The 23,878-nt window shown below is 42.5% G+C and overlaps 2 protein-coding genes and 1 long non-coding RNA gene across 5 annotated transcripts in view; all 3 read right to left on the bottom strand.

The window, feature by feature from the left end:
• The window catches only part of RBX1 (ring-box 1), a 70,796-nt gene extending 53,188 nt beyond the window's left edge, over nucleotides 1-17,608 (bottom strand). The window contains exon 1 of the mRNA XM_068104671.2: nucleotides 17,225-17,608. Within this exon, the coding sequence (XP_067960772.1) occupies nucleotides 17,225-17,305 (81 nt within the window). The 5' untranslated portion in view covers nucleotides 17,306-17,608. The remainder of the gene's footprint in view (nucleotides 1-17,224) is intronic.
• A 1,243-nt stretch (nucleotides 17,609-18,851) lies between these two features.
• Nucleotides 18,852-19,195, bottom strand: LOC137418574 (uncharacterized). The gene is made up of 2 exons (XR_010982664.2): nucleotides 19,150-19,195; nucleotides 18,852-19,036 (listed from the first exon to the last, which is right to left on the bottom strand). It is a non-coding gene; the product is annotated as an uncharacterized LOC137418574 (long non-coding RNA).
• A 3,078-nt stretch (nucleotides 19,196-22,273) lies between these two features.
• Nucleotides 22,274-23,878, bottom strand: part of ST13 (ST13 Hsp70 interacting protein) — a 63,412-nt gene continuing 61,807 nt past the window's right edge. For 2 of the 3 annotated variants that reach the window (XM_068104676.2, XM_078777849.1), the window contains exon 12: nucleotides 22,274-23,523. In XM_068104676.2, coding sequence (XP_067960777.1) covers nucleotides 23,395-23,523 — 129 coding nt within the window. In that variant the 3' untranslated portion in view covers nucleotides 22,274-23,394. The remainder of the gene's footprint in view (nucleotides 23,524-23,878) is intronic. The other variant, XM_068104677.2, reaches the window with a different exon arrangement.

Here is a 23,878-nt window from a genome sequence, read left to right as displayed (position 1 = left end):
GAAGACGAGACGGTAGTGACGAATTTGTAAATGTGTATAATTTTGTAAATACGGGGTAAGGGCAAGGGTAGGGTAGTTGACAGGGGGGGGTGACGTACAGTAGGGACGAGCTTTCTCCGCTTGCTCCCATACGCACCTCACCTTGCATTACCTTGTTTTGATGTGTACCCTTGCGATCCTGCCCCGATGCTTGCTTTGTCCTTCCTTCCCCACTCACGGCTTGTTATTTTGGGTCCGGGGGGAGTGCGCAGGTAGCCGCAGTTGTGTGCCCAAACCACCACTGCACAGCCTGCCTGGACCGATACACCACCTTATGGACCGCACGACCTGCGGCCTAGCACCACTTTATGGACCACACGTTTTTGTGGCCAAGCACCACACTGATGGACCCCACGTGTTGGGGCCTGGCCCCTCTGCTGGGACCGGCCATGATGGCCAGAGAAAAGTTTGCTTGCGGACCACGGTGAGGTGGCCCCCTTTGCCATACAGGTGGACCACCCTAAGTTGGCCCCTGTTGGCCATAAATAAAAACAGCGGACACGTTGTGTGCCTTTTTATTATCCTCAAATAGGCCGCAAGCAAACAAGAGTCAACATCAAGAACGACAACATCAGGAAACATCGGCCAGCAGAGCAGGTGTAACAAGAAATGTCATCAGTTTGTTTATTGTTGAAATGTGATGACATGTGTGAAACGAGCACTGGATGGTGCTTTTCGTGCTTATTGGTGCTTTGGTGAATTGTAATGCTCTTGTGCTCGGGGGTGCACTGCAATATCAATTGTGCATCCCCGGGCATGTGGGTATGGTGTATCGGTGCAGTGCAGTGCATGCTCCTTCCTCTTGCAAAACATCTTTTTTGACTCCCAAAATGACAGGTCCTGGGTTCGCATTGTAAATACCAAATAGTGTCTTGTAAATAATGCTCCCCACCGGCTAAATGTATAGTTTGAAGACCATTCCGCAATTCGGTTAGTCTGTGGGCATGAGTCTGTTAGGTAGGATGCAACGCAGCAGGGGGACATACTTAATTGTTTTTAAACTGTCGCACTCAGGGTAAGGTTAATAGTAGAGGGTTACAACACCTGAGTGTCACATTAAGTAAAATTATTTCGGGCCGGGACGGCCCTGGAGGAGAGACGGGGGCAGTGTTACGGTTTTTAGAATCTTCACTTTGTAAATTTTAGTAAATGTTCCCTTATAAATGATCCCCTGTAAATATCCCCATTATTTGGCTTTATTAAAGATCGCACCCTAGTTAGTCCATGTACAACACGTAGAGCACCATAAGACCTCTCTGTAGTTATCTCATTATTATGTGTTTCAGTTAAGGATCTGTTCCCAATAGTTGAATCTGCGTTGCATTAATCAAATAAGATAGGCCCCTTCAATTTCTTCCAATCATCTCCGCTCTTCAAAGTGCAGGAGCAGTAGGGCAGCGTTCGCTGCCCCTTGTCTTGATTCGATTGCTTGCCCTAAGCCGCCATTGAACATGCGGTCTCAAGCCGAGGAAAAAGGGGGCGGGACACAAGAACAAGGTGTGGCACGTCAACTCACCATCAGAGGTGGAGCCAGCGAGCCCTTACCAGCCAGCCAGGGCTGATGAAATACCATCACGGGCATGGCTCTATGAAGCGCGCATTGATCTTGAAGGGCGTAATATAAGCGCCAGCGCGAGCCTTTTTACAGAGTCGACTTGGGTTGGAGACGGCGCTTGGTGGGGTCTGGCTGAGACGAAGCTGCGAGGAGCTCTTTGACGAACTGCTTCGGAAAGCCCCTACTGCGTGAAAATATACGTGCAGCTGCCGCCGGGTTTCGCCTAAAGCCCGGAGCGTGGACCGGAGCCAACCTCGACGCTGTGCATTTGCCCGGACCTTCCTGCCCTGCCATCGGCTTGGACCTTCTCCTTCTTCCAGCCATTCCCTATTCGTGTGAGTCTGTTTGTTCTGTCTGGGTTCCAATATAAGCCTGTTTAAGGCTGCCCTGTGTCCTGCTTCTTCTTCTTATTCTTCTGTATATTCTTTGCCTTTCGTTTCCTCTTCATTTCGTGTAAATAATTAATAAATACCTGTTATTCCTTTACTTTGGTTTCTTCTCCCCCCGATCGCTTTTGTCCCGTCTCCAATTGAGTACCCGTGGCGCGATTTTGGCCAACCGCTATAATCGGGTTAGTCTATTTGCTAACGGCTCGGATCGTGGATTGCTAAACCGCTCGGCAACTACCATCACATCCGCGGTTCGAGCAGGGACTCATTTCCCTGCTTTGCGGAGAGATTGGTGAAGGTATTTGGGAAATCCTTGACCAATCATCCTGGCCAATCTCATCCCACAAAGGAGCGAGATAGTTCCAGGACTCGGATGGCCAGCTTAAAAGACGAGGGGATTAAACCCCCCTCGGTAAGGGGAGTGCCGAAACCGAGATCCGTAACAATATTATATATGTGGTTACCATTTTGTGTGATTCCCCCTCAACAGAACGGGATACCTGCTGACTGACCCATTTGATACTGACCCATTTGGCTCATCTGCAATACCGATCTGTGAGATTGGGTTGTGGAAAAGCCACAGGTGAGGGAGACTCTGGAAATCACCTGCAATCACCGATTGAAAAGGTGGAGAGATCCTTCCTGGAAGAGTACGAGTGGAGCTTATAGGAATAAGCTAGGCAACAACGCATCCAACGTTACTCTAAGGTGGAACAAACCTCAATAGATTTTATTTACAGTACACATAGTGGATAGCGTGTACAGGTGTACAGTATATCAAAGTGCAGATCCTAGTAGTTTACCTAGTACATTGAGTGAGTATTGAGTGTTATTCACACATCGGCGAAATGGGGAATGGAGCCTGTAAGGATACACAAGGTCAATTAGATATGTCCCAAAGAGGTGCTTGTATGAATTACATGTATCAGCGATATGGTGCGGATTCACTTAAAGATGTGGAATCCTGGTATGAATGGACAAAAGGTAGGAAAAAGGCATTCCCAAAGGATGGCACTTTTGACAGGAACACATTGGAAACAGTCAGAGAAGAATTGGAAGCAAGAGGGAGGCAGAAGTTGAAAGTGGATTGGAAACCATTTTATTACTGGGACATTAAGTCTAGGGATAGGGAGACTAGAACAAAAATGGGGGGTTTGAAGAAAGAAAGAGGTGAAACAGATACAGCATAGGTTGGGAAAGGTATCTACTCAGATGCCTTTTGGAATTACCAATGGAAAGCGATCCCAGTCTAGATTGTACCCAGAAGCAAGGTCATATGAGATAGCTCAACTGGAAGAGGAAACGCCTCCACCCTATCGGAGAAATATTGTATATCAGCCACAAGCCCCTGTGAGGCCAGATGCGGTAGTACCTGTACCTCCACCTGCCGAAAGACCAGAACAAAGTGGAGCGGTTGGCTCTAGCCAACAGAGGACAGATGAAAGCAGTGACTCATCTGAGGCAATTGCCCAAGAGGGTGCAACTGGACGACAGGAACAGATTCAGAGAGAAGAACCGACTCGAAGTGAGCAAGCAACACAACCAGTTGCAACAACTTCAAAATACTTTTCACCTCACAATACAAGGAGTAAGGGTCCTGTGATCAATGCCAATCAATCCAACGATCAATGTGATTTGCCAGTGAACAATCGAAACTTGACTCTCTCACAGAGGGATTTTGAGCAATATGGTGTTTTGAATTTTCCTCAGCAGCAATTTCCAGGGACAAATCAGGAACACCCAGATCTTATGTATAGACCTTGGCAGGTACATGAATTGAAGGCATTGCAGAGTAGTATGCCATCAATCAAGACAGATCCACTTCAATTCGCGGAGGAGCTGTGATTGATTGTGGAAACTCAATTACCAACTGCAAGAGACGTGGAAGTACTTTTGAAATGGTTAATTCCTAATACTACGACTTTGAGAAAATTAATGGGTGATGCAAACTGGGTACATGCAGAAGATGGACAGTTAGACATGGGCAGCGATGCTAAAAAGGCACAGATAAATAAATTCATAGAGGCCATACAAAAATTGCCACCCGTGACTGATTGGAACAAGGTGGTTACGTGCAAACAGAAAACGGGAGAAGACGCTGGTGACTATTTGGACAGATTGCAAGATGTTTTCCGACTATATTCGGGAATAGACCAGGCATAAATTGACAATGCCTTAAAACCTCTTTTTATTAATGGTTTGTTGCCAAAATTGAAGAGTGAAGTGGAAAGACAGTGTATTGCTTGGGAAGGCAAGCCGATGCAAGAAATATTGAATTATGCTTTGCATCATCAGCGAATTCAGGCCAGGAATAGTGCTATAAATGCCGAAAAATTGATGCAACTACAGACACAAGCCCTGATGACTACGAATCAACGCAACAGGTTTGCTATGCAACAACGCAACAATGCAACAGGCAACAACTATGTTTTAGGAGAGAACGATTGGCCTCAACAGATTAGATCACTAGACCAACATGAGTAACTGTCGATGCTTCTTGTGTCTGAAAGGTTTTCGGAGCAAGAATGATTCATTTTTTGCTTATTACCAAAATAATAATTAATTGATCAAATGCCGAAATTGGACACTTTTTGGAACATAGAATTAAAAGAACCAGGATTAGAGTTCATTCTGGAAGCCTCATATTTGCCAAATATAAATGTGGCTTTAGGGAGCATTTTGGGCAAAACAATTTTTGAATTTACAAAGTGTGGAACAATTGCTTTGCAAATTTTTTTTGGGGAACCAAGTGACAAGAGTCACATGATCATCAGGTGGGAATTTCAGACTATTGTTTTGCATGATTGATCGGTCAGTGGTCGACTGACATGTAAATGGGTGTGTTGTCAAAATTTGGATAAGTTAATGTGGGAAACAAAAGGGTGATTTCAATGTGGACATTATAGGGGTTTTCTAAGAATAAAAATTCCCTAAGAATTGTTATACACTGTTTGTGTATCTACGTTTCTAAAATTAAGGGACAAATTTTATGAAATTTAAATGAAATTGACACCCATCTTGATCTTCAAATAATGGTTCCAATGCAAACAAATATACATAATGCATGAGTATGTGTGTTGTTTGTGTGTCAATTTTTGTGTTTTTTTTTTTTTGTTTTGTGTCCATCTCAAAAGATTGCTGAAACCGACAGTGTGCCTGTCTTGAAATAGATAGTTTCATGCGGATGTGATTAAATATCCAGAGAATCCGTAAAATAAAATAAAAACATAATTTGATTATGAAGATTATCTCTTTTGTCAAGGCAGATGGAATATAAAGATTTGATGTGCTGAGTTATAAGCAGCCATTAATTAATAGTAAAGAAAATCTTGCTGAATTGAACTATTGAGAGTTTTTAAAACTCTCAATGCATTGTGAATGCATTGTGAATCCTAAACCAAGGGGTAGACATGAACGCGATGTTACGTGTACCTGCAACATATTTTGATAATCTGGAACTCCTATATTGGCATACTGGTGTCATTAGTACTCACTAGTTGCATAGAAATAGATGAGAAACAGTTAAGGGGGCGTAACACTTACTTGGATATTTTCTACAACATAAAAAAAAGGGGTTTGAATAAGTGGTGGTTGTACACATGGGATTCATCAAATTAAGCTTTGGAGTTTAAACAAAGTCACTGGTTAACAGAAATAGAATGGATAGTAAATAATTCTTAGATGCTGGGTAAATTAAGTGAGATATTACGAAGACTCATAAGAGTTATTATTCTTTCTTGCAGCAGTTGAAAGACAGATCCAAAACAATGAATCTATAAATAAATGTGATAGGGATAATATCCTCAATTTGTATTAATTATTTAATTGTGGGTAAAGGAATTAATTTATCGTAGTGGATTGTTAACAGCAGCCTGAAATGTCCTGAGAGTGTGCATCCATATAATTAGAAATCCCAGATTAAAAATTTTTTTTGGCAGAGGTCTTATATGGAAGAATACTTGCTTGGTGGATAAAAACGGTACTGCATGTTGGCAGCCACTTTTGCGGCCATTTAGGCCAAACAAATTGGGAGAAACTGTAATTGAATATGTCATTTACAGATGGGTAGTTGGAAAGTAAAAAGGGAATTTATTGATTTGGGAGACATTTTTCGAAGGTTTATTAAAGTGTTACGATATGACAGTTGGCAAGGGAAATTATTGGATGAGAATTAGATCTGTTTATAAAATGAATTTGTTGACCTTTTGAAGTTAATTCTTCGAATTGTTGTTTCACTAGTATTTTGAGTTCAAATTGGAAATAGTTTGGTGGAGCCTTGGTTAAAACCTTCGGTTGCAGTGTTTTGGAACAAATTGATAAACCATAGGAGGTTTATGAGAATAGAAACAAATATGGACCCAAAATAGAAAGACTTTTTATGATGACATGAATGTGGAGCTAAAAAGATTGAATTAGGTAATGTTGTAAATGAGTACAGTAGAGTTAAGATAATGGCATAACGAAAATGTTATGAATTGTGTCAGTTTTACAAGATCAGTGAACTCATATCACCACAAGTTACACACTGTTTAAAAAAAAAAAAAAAAGAAAAAAAAAAAAGGTGCGGTGGAACTATGATAATAATACATTATGCATAGTTTGCTTGTTTGCAAAATTTGTTGGGAATTAGATATTCCTGTTTGTGATTTTAATCATATACACTCATTATTAATGCATTTATTTTCTTTGAGTAGTGTTAAAATAACGGCATGAGTTTAATTTTTCAAATTATGTTGACCTGAAAGCAACTTTAAATGCTATTCTTAGTTTAGTAGAGAAAATACATACCTGATTTGAATATTATTCGTGTGAAGCATATAAATGAATATAACTTTTTGAATGTTTTCAGGAAAACAACAAATTGTTAAATGTGAAACTGTTATAAGAAATATATGATTAGTTAAAATATGGTGATTTCATGTTAAGATGTACCCTATCTGATTCAGTGTGTGTGGAAAGCAGATTCAGATGTGGCTGAGTAAAGGATAAGACCAGATCACATCTCAAATGGAGTGATAACGGAATTGGGAAGAAGTTCGAGAAAGAAAATTTGTGGCTAAAAATGAAGTTAATCATGGCATACACCCTCCTTCTCAAAGAATGATGAAAACATTCTCCTTTGTAAAATTGGAGACTGATGCTTACCTTCACCAAGGAAAATTTATGTGACCATTTGCCTGGATCGCACTTCAACATATGGAAGAAAGGCAATCACTTACTTTTGTTTGAATCCCTCGAACATTCATCACGTCAGCAATTGCGGGACGACGACATCTTGCCTGCGACTTCTACTGGATGCGGTGATGTGTGTCATTACTCCACCAACATCCGGGGAACCAGCGTGGAGCTGTAAGTGGACGACTATGCTTCTTCCTCCACAACAGCTGTGCACGATTCTGCTGGTTGCTCCTGGTATGGACCATGGACAACTTGAACACCATGGTCCTAACATCGTTGTGGATCCATCTGGCATCTCTGTTCCACATCTTGCTGGTTAACCAACATCACATCAACACTTGCTCCATGCTCATGATGAGCGAGGAGGCAAGTCGACTACAATTGGACGAAGGCCTTGTTCAAATCTACTATGGCTCACAGCAAGAGTGGCAAGGATGCTACATGCAGAGCAGGGTCAGTTTATGACTCCGCTCAGCTATCACAACAGCGGAACCCTACACGAAATAGTGTAGGTGCTATGAAGACACCAGAAGAAAATGTTTCATACTTGAATTTCAAACACAAGTGATCAGCCTCTTCTTTTCAAACACAAAGTCAACATTTGTTTTGAAGCAAAACGTATTGCCAAATGTTGCAGATGCTTTATTATTTTTAAAATGATTAATTTGAAATTGTTGTGTCTTGGTAAAGGTGAAGTGTTGTTTGCAGAGATATTTGTGATGCAAATGAAATGAACTGAATTATCAACATGGGAAGAGTCAACGAACAAAGAAATGTTTTGTGATCAGATTCTTCCAGGATGTTGGGCTAGCGGCTAGGGTGCCGGCTTAGGATCCTAGGATCCTGGGTTTGAATCCCGGTCGATCGCGGAATTAACGCCAGGGGGGTTGACTCAGCCTGTCATCCTTCCGAGGTCGGCTAATTGAGTACCAGTTAACAGGTAATTCCCTGTTTGTCGTTAAAGGCGGCAAAAAGGGTTGGCGTCAGGAAGGGCATCCGGCCGTAAAACATTGCTTCAAAAAGGGGACCAAAAAACAACAACCACGGTTCCCGAAAAAGGCCAACCCCCGCATTGCGGGGAAAAATGGCCTCTAAAGGTGGTTTAAAAAAAAAAAAAATTCTTCCAGGATGACGGTGTATGCTTTAGGGAATTAGGTTACCAAATTTGTGGTTTGAGTATTTGTGTTGATGTTTAGATTAATGGTTAATATAAAGAAAAATAAAAAAATGAGGGATTATGGAATAATAAGGATATGGAGAGGCAAGTTATTGCCCACTGTTAAATCAGTATTCAAAAACCAGAATGTGCTTTCAAGGCTCGCAGCGTGAGCAAGGCCTTGGGAATGGAACCGAAGCGACAAGGGGACATCTGGGAGATATAACCTTTGCCCTTAAGTGGAGAAGCCCAAAGGCAGAGTGTTGACTCAGCCCGGATTTCAATGCATTCATCCATTAGTGTGATTGGGCAGGTCAAAGTGGATTGACCTCTTGGGGCTAAAATAAAGGGTTTCTTCTCTCTAGCATCTGATAGTCATCTATGGTATGCTTCTGAGTCGTTTCATGATCAAAATCAGATGGGCCTGGGTGCCACAGAGTCTGGAGTCCGCGAAGCTTCATGTTGACCCCTGAAGACCACTCAACCGAGATCAAAGCAGCTAAGGTCTACTTAAGGGAAATGCTCCGAGAGAAGAGAGAAGAGTTTTGGGAGCAGAAGAGAGAAGGGAGCAGAAGAGAGAAGGGAGCAGAAGAGAGAAGGGAGCAGAAGAGAGAAGAGAGAAGAGAGAAGTCTTTATCCGAACGACGCATCATATCTTCGTTATATTTTGTGTAACAAGTTCTCTCCAAATTCGGAATAAACCTTGACTTGAATCGAACGAGTTTCTTGTTGCCTCTGAGTTTGAGCCTCGTCTTGAGAAATCTCTTTAAGGGTTCAGTTAAAACGTTCCCTAACACCAGAGTAACCAATTCCCTTGGGGTTTCAACTGCATGCGGTTGGAATCCCTTGGGAGTTATGCTCGGAACGATGCCAGTTGGAGGTTATGGTCCTTGACCATGACATTACGTCACCAACTCCCTCGGAGCTTCAGCTGCATGTGGCTCCAGTTCCTTGGGGGTTGTGGTAGTTGCGTGACCATTTGTAGTTGAGCACTCCGCCACTGGTAGTCTGTCGGCCAGGTGAGGCCGCAGGTAGGCTCTGGGAGCCAGGTAGAGTTGTGTTAGTGTTCAATGGGGCCCGAGGATCCTATGGAGAGGACCCGGGTAGCCCGACGCCAGAGAGGGCGGTAGTGGGAATGTTTCTGAAGATTTCTGAAACATTTCATTCATTTCATTCATTTCATTGGGAAACATTTCTGAAGGTTTATTAAAGTGTTATAATATGACATGTGTCAAGGCAAACTTTTGGATGGGAAAATTAGATCTGGTTATAGAATGAATTTGCTGACCCTTTGAAGTAAATTCTTTGAATTGATTGTTTTACTAGTATTTTGAGTTCACATTGGAAATAGTTTGGTAGAGCTTTGTCAACACCTTTGGTTGTGGTATTTTGGAACAATTCACAGACCATAGGGAGTTGATAAGAATAGAAATAAATATGGACCCCGGGAGATAGGGGCATCAGGATAAGGCAAATAATCAGATTTATGTTACATATTAAGGGATTTTTCTTTAGTCACATTTTAAGAAGTTGTTAGTTTGGTATATAATGTTGAATGTCATTGACATATAATTATGTTATAGGTATGAACATATACGAGGAGTAGCAGCTGAGATACTCCAATATTTGTTTATTGGATTCGTGGTTATATTGGCAATAGTTTTAGTAGTGGCTTGCTTGAAAACGTTAGTGACGGTGGGTTTCAATAAGATAACAAACAACACTATGATAGTGCAAGCAGCCACAAAAGAGGAAATAAACAAAGCAACAAATGAGGAAATGAATGTGGAACCACAAGAGGAAGACGTCTATGGTGACATGAATACTGAGATTCAACGATTGAATCAAGTAATGTTGCAAATGAATACAGTAGAGTTAAAATAAGGGCATAACAACTTGTTGTGAACTATGTCCGTTTTACAAGATCGATGAACTCATATCACCACAAGTTACACTGTTAAAGAAAAACAAAAAGCGGGGAGGACTATGCTAATAATACATTATGCATAGTTTGCTTGTTTGCAAGATTTGTTGGGAATTAGATATTCCTGTTTGTGATTTCAATCATATATACTCATTATTAATGCATTTATTTTCTTTGAAGTTGTGTTACAATACCTGCATGAGTTTAATTTTTGAATTATATGAACCTGAAAGCAATTGTGGATGCTATTCTTAGTTTAATAGTGAAAAACACATGTCTGATTTGAATATTATTTGTGTGAAGTTGTTATAAAATATAGTGATTTCATGTTACAATGTACCCCATCTGATTCAATCTGTGTGGAGAGCAGATATAAATGTGGCTGAGTAAAGGGAAGACCAGATCACATCCCAAATGGAGTGCTAACGACATCTGGGAAGAAGTTTGAAAGGACAATTTGTGAAAAATGAAGTTAATTCTGGCATACACCCTCTTTCTCAAAGAATGATGAAGAAATACTCCGTTGTAAGATGGATGTTTACCTTCACCAAGGGAAAATTATGTGACCATTTGTCTGGATCACACTGCAACATATGAAAAAGGGCGATCACTTACTTTTGTTCGAATACCTCGAACATTCATCACATCAGCAATTGCAGGACGACGACATTTTACCTGCAACGTCTACGGGATATGGTGACGTGTGTCATTACTTCACCAACTTCCGGGGAGCCAGCATGGAGCTGCAAGCGAACGACTGCGCCTTTTCCTTCACAACAGCTGTGCACGATTCTGCTGTGTGCTCCTGGTATGGACCATGGACAACTGAGTACCATGGTCCCAACATCATCATTGCGGATGCATCCGGCATCCCTGCTCCACATCTTGTTGACAAATCAACATCACATCAACACTTGCTCCATGCTCACGATGTGTGAGGAGGCAAGTCGACTACAACTGGATGGAGGCCTTGTTCAAATCTACTATGGCTCACAGCAAGAGTGGCAAGGATGCTGCATGGAGACCAGGGTCAGTCTATGACTCTGCCCAGCTATCACAACAGCAGAAAATCCTACGCAAATAGTGTAGGTGTTATGAAGACATTTGAAGAAAAATGTTTCATGCTGTAATTTCAAACACAAGTGATCCGCCCCCTTTTTTTCAAACAAAGAAAGTCAATATTTGATTAAAGGCAAACATTTTGCCAAATGTTGCAGATGCTTTATTATTTTAATGATGAACTGAAATTATTGCGTTTTAGTGAAGGTGAAATGTTTTGTGATCTTTATGCAAATGAGTTTAATTGAATTATCAACATAGAAAGAGTCAATGAACAAGGAAATGTATTGTGATCAAAATTCTTCCAGAATGACGGTGTATGCCTTAGGAAATTGAATTACCAGATTAGTGGTTTGAATATTTAATGTGGTAATGTTTAGATTAATGGTTAATATAAACATAAAAGAAAAAAACCGGGGACTGTCAGGGAATAAATATTCTTATTGACAATATTGCTAGAATATATCTCAATGTGGTCTTGTGTAAAGTGGAATATGTTTTACTTTACAAATGAGCCAAGAGCATAGGACTAGAGCAATATAATTCAAGACAGAATGTGTACCGCTCTTGGACTGCCATCTGTGTCTATCAATAGTTAGCCTGTGTTCCATAGATGGAGCACAGGCTGCAAATTCTCCCTCAGCAGGTCAGAGCATTTGACCTCTTGAACAGAAATAAGGTAGTGCTCTCAGTCTCCCAACATAGAAAGCTGGCCAAGAAAGAGCCAAATAAGGCTGTTGGATGAAGGAGTCTGGGCCTTTAAAACCAAGAGAAAGTTGCGATTGAGAGAGCAGAGCAGAGCAGAGTGGACTGGGAGAGTGACTGAAGAGGAGTGAACAACTGGAGACTGGTCAACAACTGAACGAGATTCAACGAAGACCTACAGAAGGAGCTGCAGCCACGACTGGCAGAACAACGTCATTAATATCTAATTAGTACATTTAGTAGAATACAGCAAAACTCTCAAAAGTGAATAAAACATGGATTTTGCTAAAACGAGTTTCTTGAAGTTTTAATAGTAGAACAGGAGTAGAATTAATTCTTCCACAGTACCCCCGCTAATTTCACCCCAAATCCACTTTTTTGAGGTGCCGACTTCTTTCCTGGAAGTCCTTGGTGTCCTTGCGTTTTATACCTATCCTGCCTCCCCCCAGGCCCTCTCCCTCCCACACATCTCCCGATGTCCCTGCTCTCAAATGTTGTGTTTGTGTGCTTCCTCCCCTTCTCTCCCCATCTTGTCGACCGCTCCCCTTTTTATATACTTTATTTGCTTGTTTGTTTTATTTGTTTGTTTGATTTGTTTGTTTGATAAATGTTAGCTCTTTCTCGAGCCTCGACTCTGTATACAAAAAAAAAAAAAAAAAAAAAAGGTGAAATAAGACTCCACACCATGGTTTGGCAAATGTTTGGTATGTAAGACGCATCACGACGTGGGGCTGACATTGTGTTTGTGATTGCATCTCTTCCTCCTTAGGGGGGATTGATGATGAATTTGGAACCAGGGGGAATGGGACGGACAAGACGTGAGACGAAACCTGTAAAGTTGTAAATTGTGTAAATACGGGGTAGGGGCAAGGGTAGATTAGGTGACAGGGGGGGGACGTACGGTAGGGACGAGCTTTCCCCGCTCGCTCTCCAGCGCACCTCATTCTGCATTGCCTTGTGTTAAGGTGTACCCTTGCGATCTTGCCCCGCTGCTTTGCTTGTCCTCCTTCCCCCACTCACGGATTTGTTTCTTTTGGGCCCGGGGGAGTGCGCAGGTCACTGCAGTTGTGTGCCCGCACCTCCGCTGCCTCCGGCCTGCACTGGTACACCACCTTATGGACCCCACGTTTTGGGGCCTGGCACCTCTGCTGGGGACCGGCCACTGTGGCCAGTGGTATTTGCTTGCGGACCACTGTGTTGAGGTGGCACCTAAGCCATCCAGGTGGACCACCTTAGTTGGCCCCTGCTGGCCGTAATTTAAAAAAAAAGTGGACGCGGTTTGTGCCCTTTTATTATCAAATAGGCAGCAAGTGACAAGATCAAGGCAACCAGAACCAGCGGCCCAGCAGAGAAGACATCAGACACCTCATTTATTATTTAAAAATGTGTTGACTGTGCATTTTCATGCTTGGTGCATTTTTTGTGTCATGGTGCTTATTGGTGCTGTAGGGTGCTTTTGGTGCATTTTGTTGATTGGTGCTTGTGGTATGGTGTATCAGTGCAGTGCATGGCAATGATTTTCTCCTTTTCAAAAGTTCTGCTTTTGTCTCCCAAAAAGACAGGTCCTGGGTGTAGTTTTGTAAATAATCAAAATAGTGTTCTTTGTAAATAATGCTCCCCACCGTAAATGTTTAGTTTGAAAAATTAATTCCGAATTCGGTTATTCTGTGGGCGTGAGTCAGCCAGGTAGAATGCAACGCAGCAGGCGGGACATACTTAATTGTTAAAAATGTCACACTCAGGGTGAGGTTAAAAGTAGAGGGTTACTACACCTGAGTGTCACACTAAGTTAAAGTTTTGTCGGCACGGGACGTGCCTGGATGAGAGAACGGTGCAGTGTTATGGTTTTTAGAACCGGCACTTGTAAATAATAATTCTTGTAAATAATTCTCTTCATTTAAGAAGGTTGCACCCATAGTTAGTCCACGAGTAACACGTAGGACACCATAGGAACTTCTTCAGTTATTTCATTAGTATGTGTTTCAGGTAAGGCTCTGTTTCCAATCGTGTGACTCTGCGTTGCATTAATCAAATAACATAGGCTTTTTTCAATCCCATTCATTTTGCGGCTTGGCTCTCTCCAAATTGGGTTACGCGCCTCTGCTCGCCCAGCAGCGTTCGCTGCATCAAACGCCATTACACACGCGGTCAAGCTGGAGAAGAAGGGCGGAGCGCCAAGGACAAAGGCGTGGCCCGTCAACGTGTCACCAAGGGAGGAGTCGGTGAGCCCTCGGGACCAACCAGGGACGAGGCAAGCTCACCGGTGGGTGTGTCTAAAAGCGGGCGGCTTGATTTCAAAAGGGACACTATATAAGCGCAAGCGCGGCGCCTTGAGTGGAGATGAGATGGGAGGACGGGAGCGAGAGAGAGAGAGCTGGCGTGAGAGCTGAGTGCACGAACGACTTCTAGCTGTGACTTCTGCCGAACATCCGCGCGTCAGGAACATTCAAAGCCTCCCTCCCCGATTTATGAACCCTGATAACTAAGGTCCGCTCACGTTCAACAATCAATGAACAGCGCTGCCTGCCGGGTTTCGCCGCGGAACCGGAGCGTGAACCAGAGTGGAATACGTGGACCGGAGTGGAGCGTGAACCTGGAGCCGGACCTCAACGCCTGAACCATCTGCCCGGAACTTCCTCCCCTGCCATCTGCCTGGACCTTCTTCTCCTTCCTGCTATTTCCCTTTCGTGTAAGTCTGTCTGTATTGTCCTGGGCGTGATATTTAAGACTGTGTAAGCTTGCCCTGTGTCCTTTGGCTCTTCTTCTTGTATATGCCCTTCTTTTGTTTCCTCTTTTAGTAGTATAGTTAATAAATCATATTTGTTCTTCCCTTTACTCTGGTTTCCTCTCATCCGATCGCTTTCGTGATTTCCTCAATTGAGTACCGGTGGCACGATTAGAACCGCTCAGAATCTGGTTAGTCTTTTTGCTGACGGCTCGAATCGCGGATTGCTAAACCGCTCGGCAATTTCCATCTGTCCGTGGTTCGAGCGGAAATTATCTCCCTGCTTTGCGGAGAGATTGGCAAGCAGGTATTTGGGAGTCCATCTTGACCAATCACCCTGGCCAATCTCAACCCCCGCAAAGGAGCGTTATAGTTTCCAGGAACGGGGAACGGCCAGCTTAAAAGACAAGGGGATTAACCCCCCCTTGGTAAGGGGAGCGCCGACCCCGGATCCGCAACAATATTATAAACCACAAACACATATGATTAGTTTTTTAAACCTTCGCTAATGCTGATTATAACATTAAACAAAGAAATTTGGAGGAATCCCGACATCCGTGAGGTAAGTTTTACTTACATCCCCGAGGTAAGATCTACTGTAATCTATATACCCCACAAGGGTTGGGTAAATAACATGACCCATCCTCCCGCAAAAGTGGCGTTTTTTCATAGCGGCCTTTTGAAACCCACCAATTAAGGTTTTGTTTTGAAAACCACCAATGAAACCCACTTTTCCTGCTGTTTAACACGAAACTGAAAGGGAGGAAGCCCGGGGTGTGCTCATTTACCAAGCAGCTAGCTTGTGCTTGCCAAGCCAGCCGTTGATTAACGGTTTTGAATGGAGTGCTTGCTTGCATGCTTAAACCACTTGGCGATATCTCCACAAGAAACTTGCTAAATGAACACACCCAATGTTCTTGAGACCCGACCATAGATCGACTGTAATCTTTATACCCCAACGAGGAATGACCCTTCCTGCCGCTCCCGTAGTGTGCGGGTGTACAAGTCAATTAAAATGTCAGTCGGTGGAGTCAATCGTCGTAATGACATCATAGACATAATGACATAGCGTGACGTAACGGACAGAAACTGCCACTACTTTAATATATAGAAAACAATATATTTTGACCTCCAGTAACTTTGCAGTCACTACGAAGGGATTATTGTTACGATTAGATTTACTATAATATTAATGTTATGTTATCATTATTTCGAAAATGATATTACTAAAATAAACCGAGGCCAATTCCTTACTTCTACGGTTATTAGTTTCATACACCGCTCATCATCGATTCATGAACCATACACTGCTTCAATCCATTAACTTTGCATTCATGACATTGGGATTAAAGTGTTATGGTTATATTTACTATATTATTATTATTATCACTATAAAAACGATACTACTGAAACGACACGACTGTATGAAGGAACCTGGGCTTAATTTGTCCAAAGCGGCATGGAGGCATGAAGGCATGAAGCCTAAGGCCGATACATACTGTGTCGTTGGAAGATCCGTAACGTCTATGCTTTTGATATTTGATGATCATTTTAACAATCAGTTTGTTTGTGAATGAAACACTGAATGAAAAACATATAGGTAGAGCATGGCAATTGTGATATATGACAGGTTTGACGATATGTTCGGCAGATAAATCAAAATGGCGGTGTGGAGAGTCAGCCGCCGTAATGACATCAGACGTAATCACATCACCCTGTCATGTGACCAGATCTTCAGCTCTGATTGGTATACGTTTGAGGTGACATACATATATACATTCATACATACATAGACGGACAAACACTGTTCGCGACAACTTTGCCCCATAGATAGGCTACACCGTAAAAAGTGATATTTGGGTCATGGTGTGATAAGTGAGGTTAGGGTCATGGTGTTTGGTTCTTTTTTGTGGAGATTTCATCCCGACATATTTTTTCAAATCATTTTTAGTGTGTGTGTGTGTGTGTGTGTGTGTGTGTGTGTGTGTGTGTGTGTGTGTGTGTACTAGCAGAACCCCGTGGTAAAACACCACGACAGAAGTCAGAAGAGCCGTAACGTATGTATTATTACACAGAAAGAGGAGAAGATTGGCCGCCCTCCCCCCATAGAGACAAAGTTTGCTCCGATATTGTACACTGTCGCTCAGCACACCGACGGGGCGTGAAGGCCCGGACAAGAAAAATTGGTGCCCCTCGACAGTCAGCGTATGATACAGATATATTTGTGTATTTCCCTTTAAAAATGACCTTCAACGTAGGTCGTAGGAGACCCGCGCAGTCCTCACAAGTCATGCACCTTGTCGTGGTTCCATTACCATGAACTTCAAGGTATATATCCAATTCAATTGTAGTTTTAACCCATCTTCGTCAGTCGCCTCTCGTATGTTCCTCTAGATATGAAATGAAACAACATTTTAATATCGAAGGACTTGAAGGAAACCCAAACCAACCTCCTCATTCACTGATGACAGCTCGTATACCAATTAGTAATTACCTTTTTTACTTCAAACCGCTTCCTCCCTCCCCCAGTTGCTGACGAAGGGGTCGGAGCATCAACTTCCATTGCAGCAGCCATTCACCGATTGATAGTTGCACAGCACGAACTAAAACTCAAAATAATAACGTGTAAAACTACAATTACGACAAATTTCTCTTCGAGGTTGTTCAATGAAACGCTTCTCAACTTCACAGGCCTTTCTTCCGTCTAATTTTTAATTTTGTATTTAATTTACTTTACCCTTTCGCACAATCTGGAAAGATGTACAAAAAGGGTTATATAATTTAACATTTCCTCAGGAGCTGCACATCGTATTCATGTTTTTTAAAATAAAAGGCGCAAAATGTCGGACTTCTAAGGAGGAGTACCACCTGAGCTAGCAGATCTCTATTATACAGCTCAAAATAATATCAAGAATAGCGTTCGAATTCAGAAAAAACGGAATTGATCACCATAAAATAGTGTTAGAATATAATTTGAAAAGATAACTATCACGTATTTTTGCTGTACAACTATTATGTACTCAGTCACACTCGCCATATATATTTGTTTGGCGGATCTGGCGACCGTCCGCAGGGGTTCAGGGGGGAGGGCACATTTCCTTTAAGATGTGATGACGTCACAGTCACTAAGATTTGAATATTAATATTAAAATATCTGAATACAAGGATCTATATTATAAAAGGAGCTGTATCTGCCTGTCTTTCTCACCCATCTCTTAATATTCCCTCAGCAAATCGCTAGGCCGTGACCTATACACCGCGTAATTTATTTCTCCCATTCACCGTTTTTTTCAGCAAGTACGCAAAGATCGGTATTCCCATCAGTGAAGCGAAGGATCTTGTATTCAAGTTATGATTTAAATTTGCATTGGCTATAAAACGCGGCGGGACGAACGAAATAAAACAGTGGGAGGAACAACAGCCGAGCTGCAGAATAAAAGAACTGTACAGCTTTATTATAATCCTTGACTCCTTGTGCAATCACAAGTACGCTTCCTAATTAAGAGCCTGTGTCTCACTTGCAGTGTCGATCAATTGCTAAACAAACTAATGGAACCCGAAGCTTCCCTTGCAGTAACTTGGACACGCTAATCTAGTCACCCCTTGGGTTTGGACATCTGTTGTACTTGTACCATCACCATGAGTGCAGGTTCAGCATCTCCAGCCGTTGTCTCGACCTCTCCATCAGTCCATCTTCAGTCGGGTTGATGACGTCTCATGAATGAAACAAGTTGCCCGACCAATTTACATAGGGCGGAACAACGTTGTTAACTTTAGAAATAAAACATGACAAAACATTTATTTCCGAACGGTTTATATTTAAAAGCTCACCCACAAGGTGTTCGGAAACGCAAGAATACCAGTCGAGCTCACTATTAATATCGAGATACACCTGCGATAAATGAAACAGCTGCTTCCGGTTTCCGGCCGTGCATCATTCAAATGACGTCAGTGCCCAATGTTTCAAGCTGTCGAAAAGTCAACAAGACCGGATCGATATTGGACAACCACGTCGGCAGTCGTCACAACCCGAATTGGTCTTCACTTATTTTTCATTGGTCAAAGGTTCATGGAGGAAGCTGTACATGAATCGCATGTTACTGTTAGACAAGGACAGCAGCTAGATCATCGATGTACTTTTTATTAATAAGTGGGCACTGGGAAAGCAATGACAAACCACCCACGCTTCTGGCCTAGTATGAGCTTCGGCCGAACCAACGCTCTGCACAAGCACATGACGCCAGTTGCTATGGGCAAACCCACCCAGGATAATGGTCCCCAAACACCTCCACATTCTTGACGATATCTGAAAATACCAGAAAGGTGGCGCAATACGGACAGCATTAGTGTTGGTGTTCATGGCGGCACGGTGCCCAACTCGGGGCCTCTTCCAGAAAGACGAACTAAAGTGCCACTCACACGCAGTGAAAATAGCAGTTTGGCAAAGGCCGTGTCACCCGATCGGCTTCCGAGAGCCGCCGGCTGCCAGGCACCCAACAGGGCTGCCCACTTCATGCCATTTGATCTTCAGCAAGTTATTCAACAAATGTCATTTATAAATGGATAATGTAGTTTGTTGGGCCCAGTTTAATAAGCACACTTATTCAGACGATGTCTCGAGTCCCTTTTGGACGGTTCACCTGCTAGAGTCTAACAACAAAAATACTACAAAATATTTAAAGGAGGGGTGTGGGGGCATTCTGACAACAATCTTGTTTCTCACAGAGTCCTTTAGGTACTTTTTTGCAAACTCCAAGCGGGCTTTCATGTGTCTTTCACTGAGGAGAGGCTTCCGTCTGGCCACTCTGCCATAAAGCCCAGATCGGTGGAGTGTTGCAGTGATGGTTGTCCTGGAAGTTTCTCCCATCTCCACACAGGATCTCTGGAGCTCAGCCAGTGACCATCGGGTTCTTGGTCACCTCTCAGACCAAAGCCCTTCTCCCCTGATTGCTCAGTTTGGCCGGGCGGCCAGCTCTAGGAAGAGTCCTGGTTATTCCAAACTTTTTCCATTTAAGAATTATGGAGGCCACTGTGCTCTTGGGAACCTTCAATGCAGCAGAATAATTTTTGTAGGCTTCCCCAGATCTGTGCCTCGACACAATCCTGTCTGAGCTCTGCAGGCAGTTCTTTCGACCTCATGGCTTGGTTTTTGTTCTGATATGCATTGTCAGCTGTGAGACCTTATATAGACAGGTGTGTGCCTTTCTAAACCATGTCCAATCAATTGAATTTACCACAGGTTGACTCCAATCAAGGTGTAGAAACATCTCAAAGATGATCAAGATAAATGGGAGGCACCTGAGCTAAATTTCAAGTGTCATAGCAAAGGGTCTGAATACTTATGTAAATGTGATATTTCAGTTTTTTCTTTTTAATAAATTTGCAAAACTTTCTAAAATCCTGTTTTCTCTTTGTCATTATGGGGTATTGAGTGTAGATTGATGAGGGAAAAATGAATTTAAACGATTTCAGCATAAGGCTGCAACAATGCAACATAACAAAATGTGAAAAAAGTTAAGGGGTCTGAATACACTGTGTGTGTGTGTATATATATATATATATATATATATATATATATATATATATATATATATATATATATATATATATATATATATGCATATATATATATATATGCATAAACATATACAGTGGGGAGAACAAGTATTTGATACACTGCCGATTTTGCAGGTTTTCCCACTTACAAAGCACGTAAAGGTCTGTAATTTTTATCATAGGTACACTTCAACTGTGGAAGACGGAATCTAAAACAAAAATCCTGAAAATCACATTGTATGATTTTTAAGTAATTAATTTGCATTTTATTGCATGAAATAAGTATTTGATCACCTACCAACCAGTAAGAATTCCAGCTCTCACAGACCTGTTAGTTTTTTCTTTAAGAAGCCCTCCCATTCTCCACTCATTACCTGTATTAACTGCACCTGTTTGAACTCGTTATCTGCATAAAAGACGTCTCCAGACCGTCTCCGACCACAAAGACCGCAAAGACCGACCGCAAAGCCGTCTCCAGACCTGTCCACACTCAATCAGACTCCAACCTCTCCACAATGGGCAAGACCAGAGAGCTGTCTAAGGACATCAGGGACAAATTTGTAGACTTGCACAAGGCTGGGATGGGCTACAGGACAATAGGCAAGCAGCTTGGTGAGAAGGCAACAACTGTTGGCGCAATTATTAGAAAATGGAAGAAGTTCAAGATGACAGTCAATCTCCCTCGGTCTGGGGCTCCATGCAAGATCTCACCTCGTGGAGCCTCAATGATCATGAGAAAGGTGAGGGATCAGCCCAGAACTACACGGCAGGACCTGGTCAATGACCTGAAAAGAGCTGGGACCACAGTATCAAAGAAAACCATAAGTAACACACTACGCCGTCATGGATTAAAATCCTGCAGCGCACGCAAGGTCCCTCTGCTCAAGCCAGCGCATGTCCAGGCCCGTCTGAAGTTTGCCAATGACCATCTGGATGATCCAGAGGAGGAATGGGAGAAGGTCATGTGGTCTGATGAGACCAAAATAGAGCTTTTTGGTTTAAACTCCACTCGCCGTGTTTGGAGGAAGAAGAAGGATGAGTACAACCCCAAGAACACCATCCCAACCGTGAAGCATGGAGGTGGAAACATCATTCTTTGGGGATGCTTTTCTGCAAAGGGGACAGGACGACTGCACCGTATTGAGGGGAGGATGGATGGGGCCATGTATCGCGAGATCTTGGCCAACAATCTCCTTCCCTCAATAAGAGCATTGAAGATGGGGCGTGGCTGGGTCTTCCAGCATGACAACGACCCGAAACACACAGCCAGGGCAACTAAGGAGTGGCTCCGTACGAAGCATCTCAAGGTCCTGGAGTGGCCTAGCCAGTCTCCAGACCTGAACCCAATAGAAAATCTTTGGAGGGAGCTGAAAGTCTGTGTTGCGCAGCGACAGCCCCGAAACCTGAAGGATCTGGTGAAGATCTGTATGGAGGAGTGGGCCAAAATCCCTGCTGCAGTGTGTGCAAACCTGGTTAAGAACTACAGGAAACGTCTGATCTCTGTAATTGCAAACAAAGGTTTCTGTACCAAATATTAAGTTCTGTTTTTCTGATGTATCAAATACTTATTTCATGCAATAAAATGCAAATTAATTACTTAAAAATCATACAATGTGATTTTCAGGATTTTTGTTTTAGATTCCGTCTTCCACAGTTGAAGTGTACCTATGATAAAAATTACAGACCTTGTCGTGCTTTGTAAGTGGGAAAACCTGCAAAATCGGCAGTGTATCAAATACTTGTTCTCCCCACTGTATACATAAATACAGTATATATAAATATAAATAAACATTTTTTAAATATATGCAGTTATGCACAAATAAAAACAAATATATATATTTATATATTTTTTAAATCAATTGCATCAATCCAGAGCTAGCTTTTTTTTATCTTTGGCAACCAGTCCAGACAGGAATAGATAAGCAATGTTATTATAGAAATCCAAATTCCCAACATTCACCCCCAAACAACCACTCTCAGATAAGCAGACCTTTGCCACTATCCAGGTTTATTGGTTGTAAAGGTGAAAGGGACAGTTGTCAGTTTCAAGGGGAGGCTACAGGAATGCACAGGAAACATGAAGATTGAATAATCCCCAGCAAGAATGATGAGATTGCGAACTGCCCACCTGAAGCATCAAAGAAATTACATGTGAAGTGCAATTTCCAAGCACTTTATTGGCAGATGACAAAAGGGTGGTAAATTAGACAACCAATTTGAACAGTTATTTTGCTCGTATGCATCATTTACACACATATATGCATGGTGAACACAAAAAAAAAAAAAATGGAAAAACAATATATCAAGTCTTAGTCGCTTCAAGGAAAGCCGATGCGATTCCACACTTTGCTCATTTCGTGGATTCCGGGCAGCGAGCCAAACTAACGATGGGCATAGGAGGATCGAACACGAGCTCAAAGGCAATCCAACTGCGAAGCACAAACACGGGACTTATTTTCACCAAGCATCTAGACTCCAGGGAACATCAAAGGGATCAACAGGCAACTGAAGCTACAAGCATTCCGACCAATGTCAAGACACCGTGGTGGAAATCTGGGAAAGGAAAAAAGAAAAACAAATAAGCAGGCAGAAACCAAAAGGAGCAAGGCCCGTGCGACTTCATGGGAGCAGAGATTGTGCTCGTTCCGCATGCGAATTGCAATCGATTAACAGTAGAACGCAATAGATGAAATCCCAAAGAATAAATTCATAAAATCAATCTGCATTTGTTAAATCCAGCGATAACCCCCCCGATAGCCGGTGCGCAAACTCGTGGATCAATCATCGGTGTGAGTAAGGCAACACAACTAATGAATCCAAAGATAATTTCTTGGTCAAAAGAAAACCTTTTTTTTTTTTTTTTTTCATTTCGGCAAACTAAGGCACGTGCCCACAGGTATAGTCTCCGAAGTTCTGCCACCAGCATCTACCGTCAGAAAGCTCTTGAGCTTCAAATAACCGACGTGTCTACGACTACAAGTTCAAAACTGGAAACTACAAAATATGGTTGCTGGTGATGTTTGGATATCAAGTCGATTGCATAAGCTACGGGAACGACAATATCTGAGGGGCTGAAATGAGGCATGGGCCGAAGCTTACAAAGTGTGTTCAGTGCTGGTCACCAAACTTGCTCGACAGCTTGTTGACAAAAGCCATGACCTTAGGGTTGTTTTGGTACTTTGTGATATTGGCTGGATTCTGAGCAACGTCTTGAAATGCTGCCAGCACAGTAGGGTCCTGTAGGTGGAAGTGGTGGTGGGCAAGAGGAAGAAGAGGAGAAGAGAAAAATCAGAACTGCAATGAAAAACAGCACAAGGATTAGAATTGCACTGCTAATTACGGTGAGAAGGGTTGATTAGGTCGTGTAGCCGACATATCGAAAAGGGATCAACAGGATAAGACAATAAAATGTCATCTTGGTGATCTACAGGAGCAGGAACCTGGAGGGCATGGTCCAAAAGGTCAATGGAGCCTGCTGTCTGGGTTGTATGTCCATGATTGGCCGAAATATATCAGTGATGTCACTTGTTTCACACCCAATCAAGGAAAAACATGCCTGCCTTGAGAGAAATTACTGGGATATTCACCGAAC

This window comes from Myxine glutinosa, chromosome 5 (genome assembly GCF_964187855.1).
Source record: "Myxine glutinosa chromosome 5, kmMyxGlut1.1, whole genome shotgun sequence".
NCBI lineage: Eukaryota > Metazoa > Chordata > Myxini > Myxiniformes > Myxinidae > Myxine > Myxine glutinosa.
The sequence above is the reverse complement of the archived record's forward strand: the minus strand, read 5'-3'. Positions and strand labels throughout refer to the sequence as shown.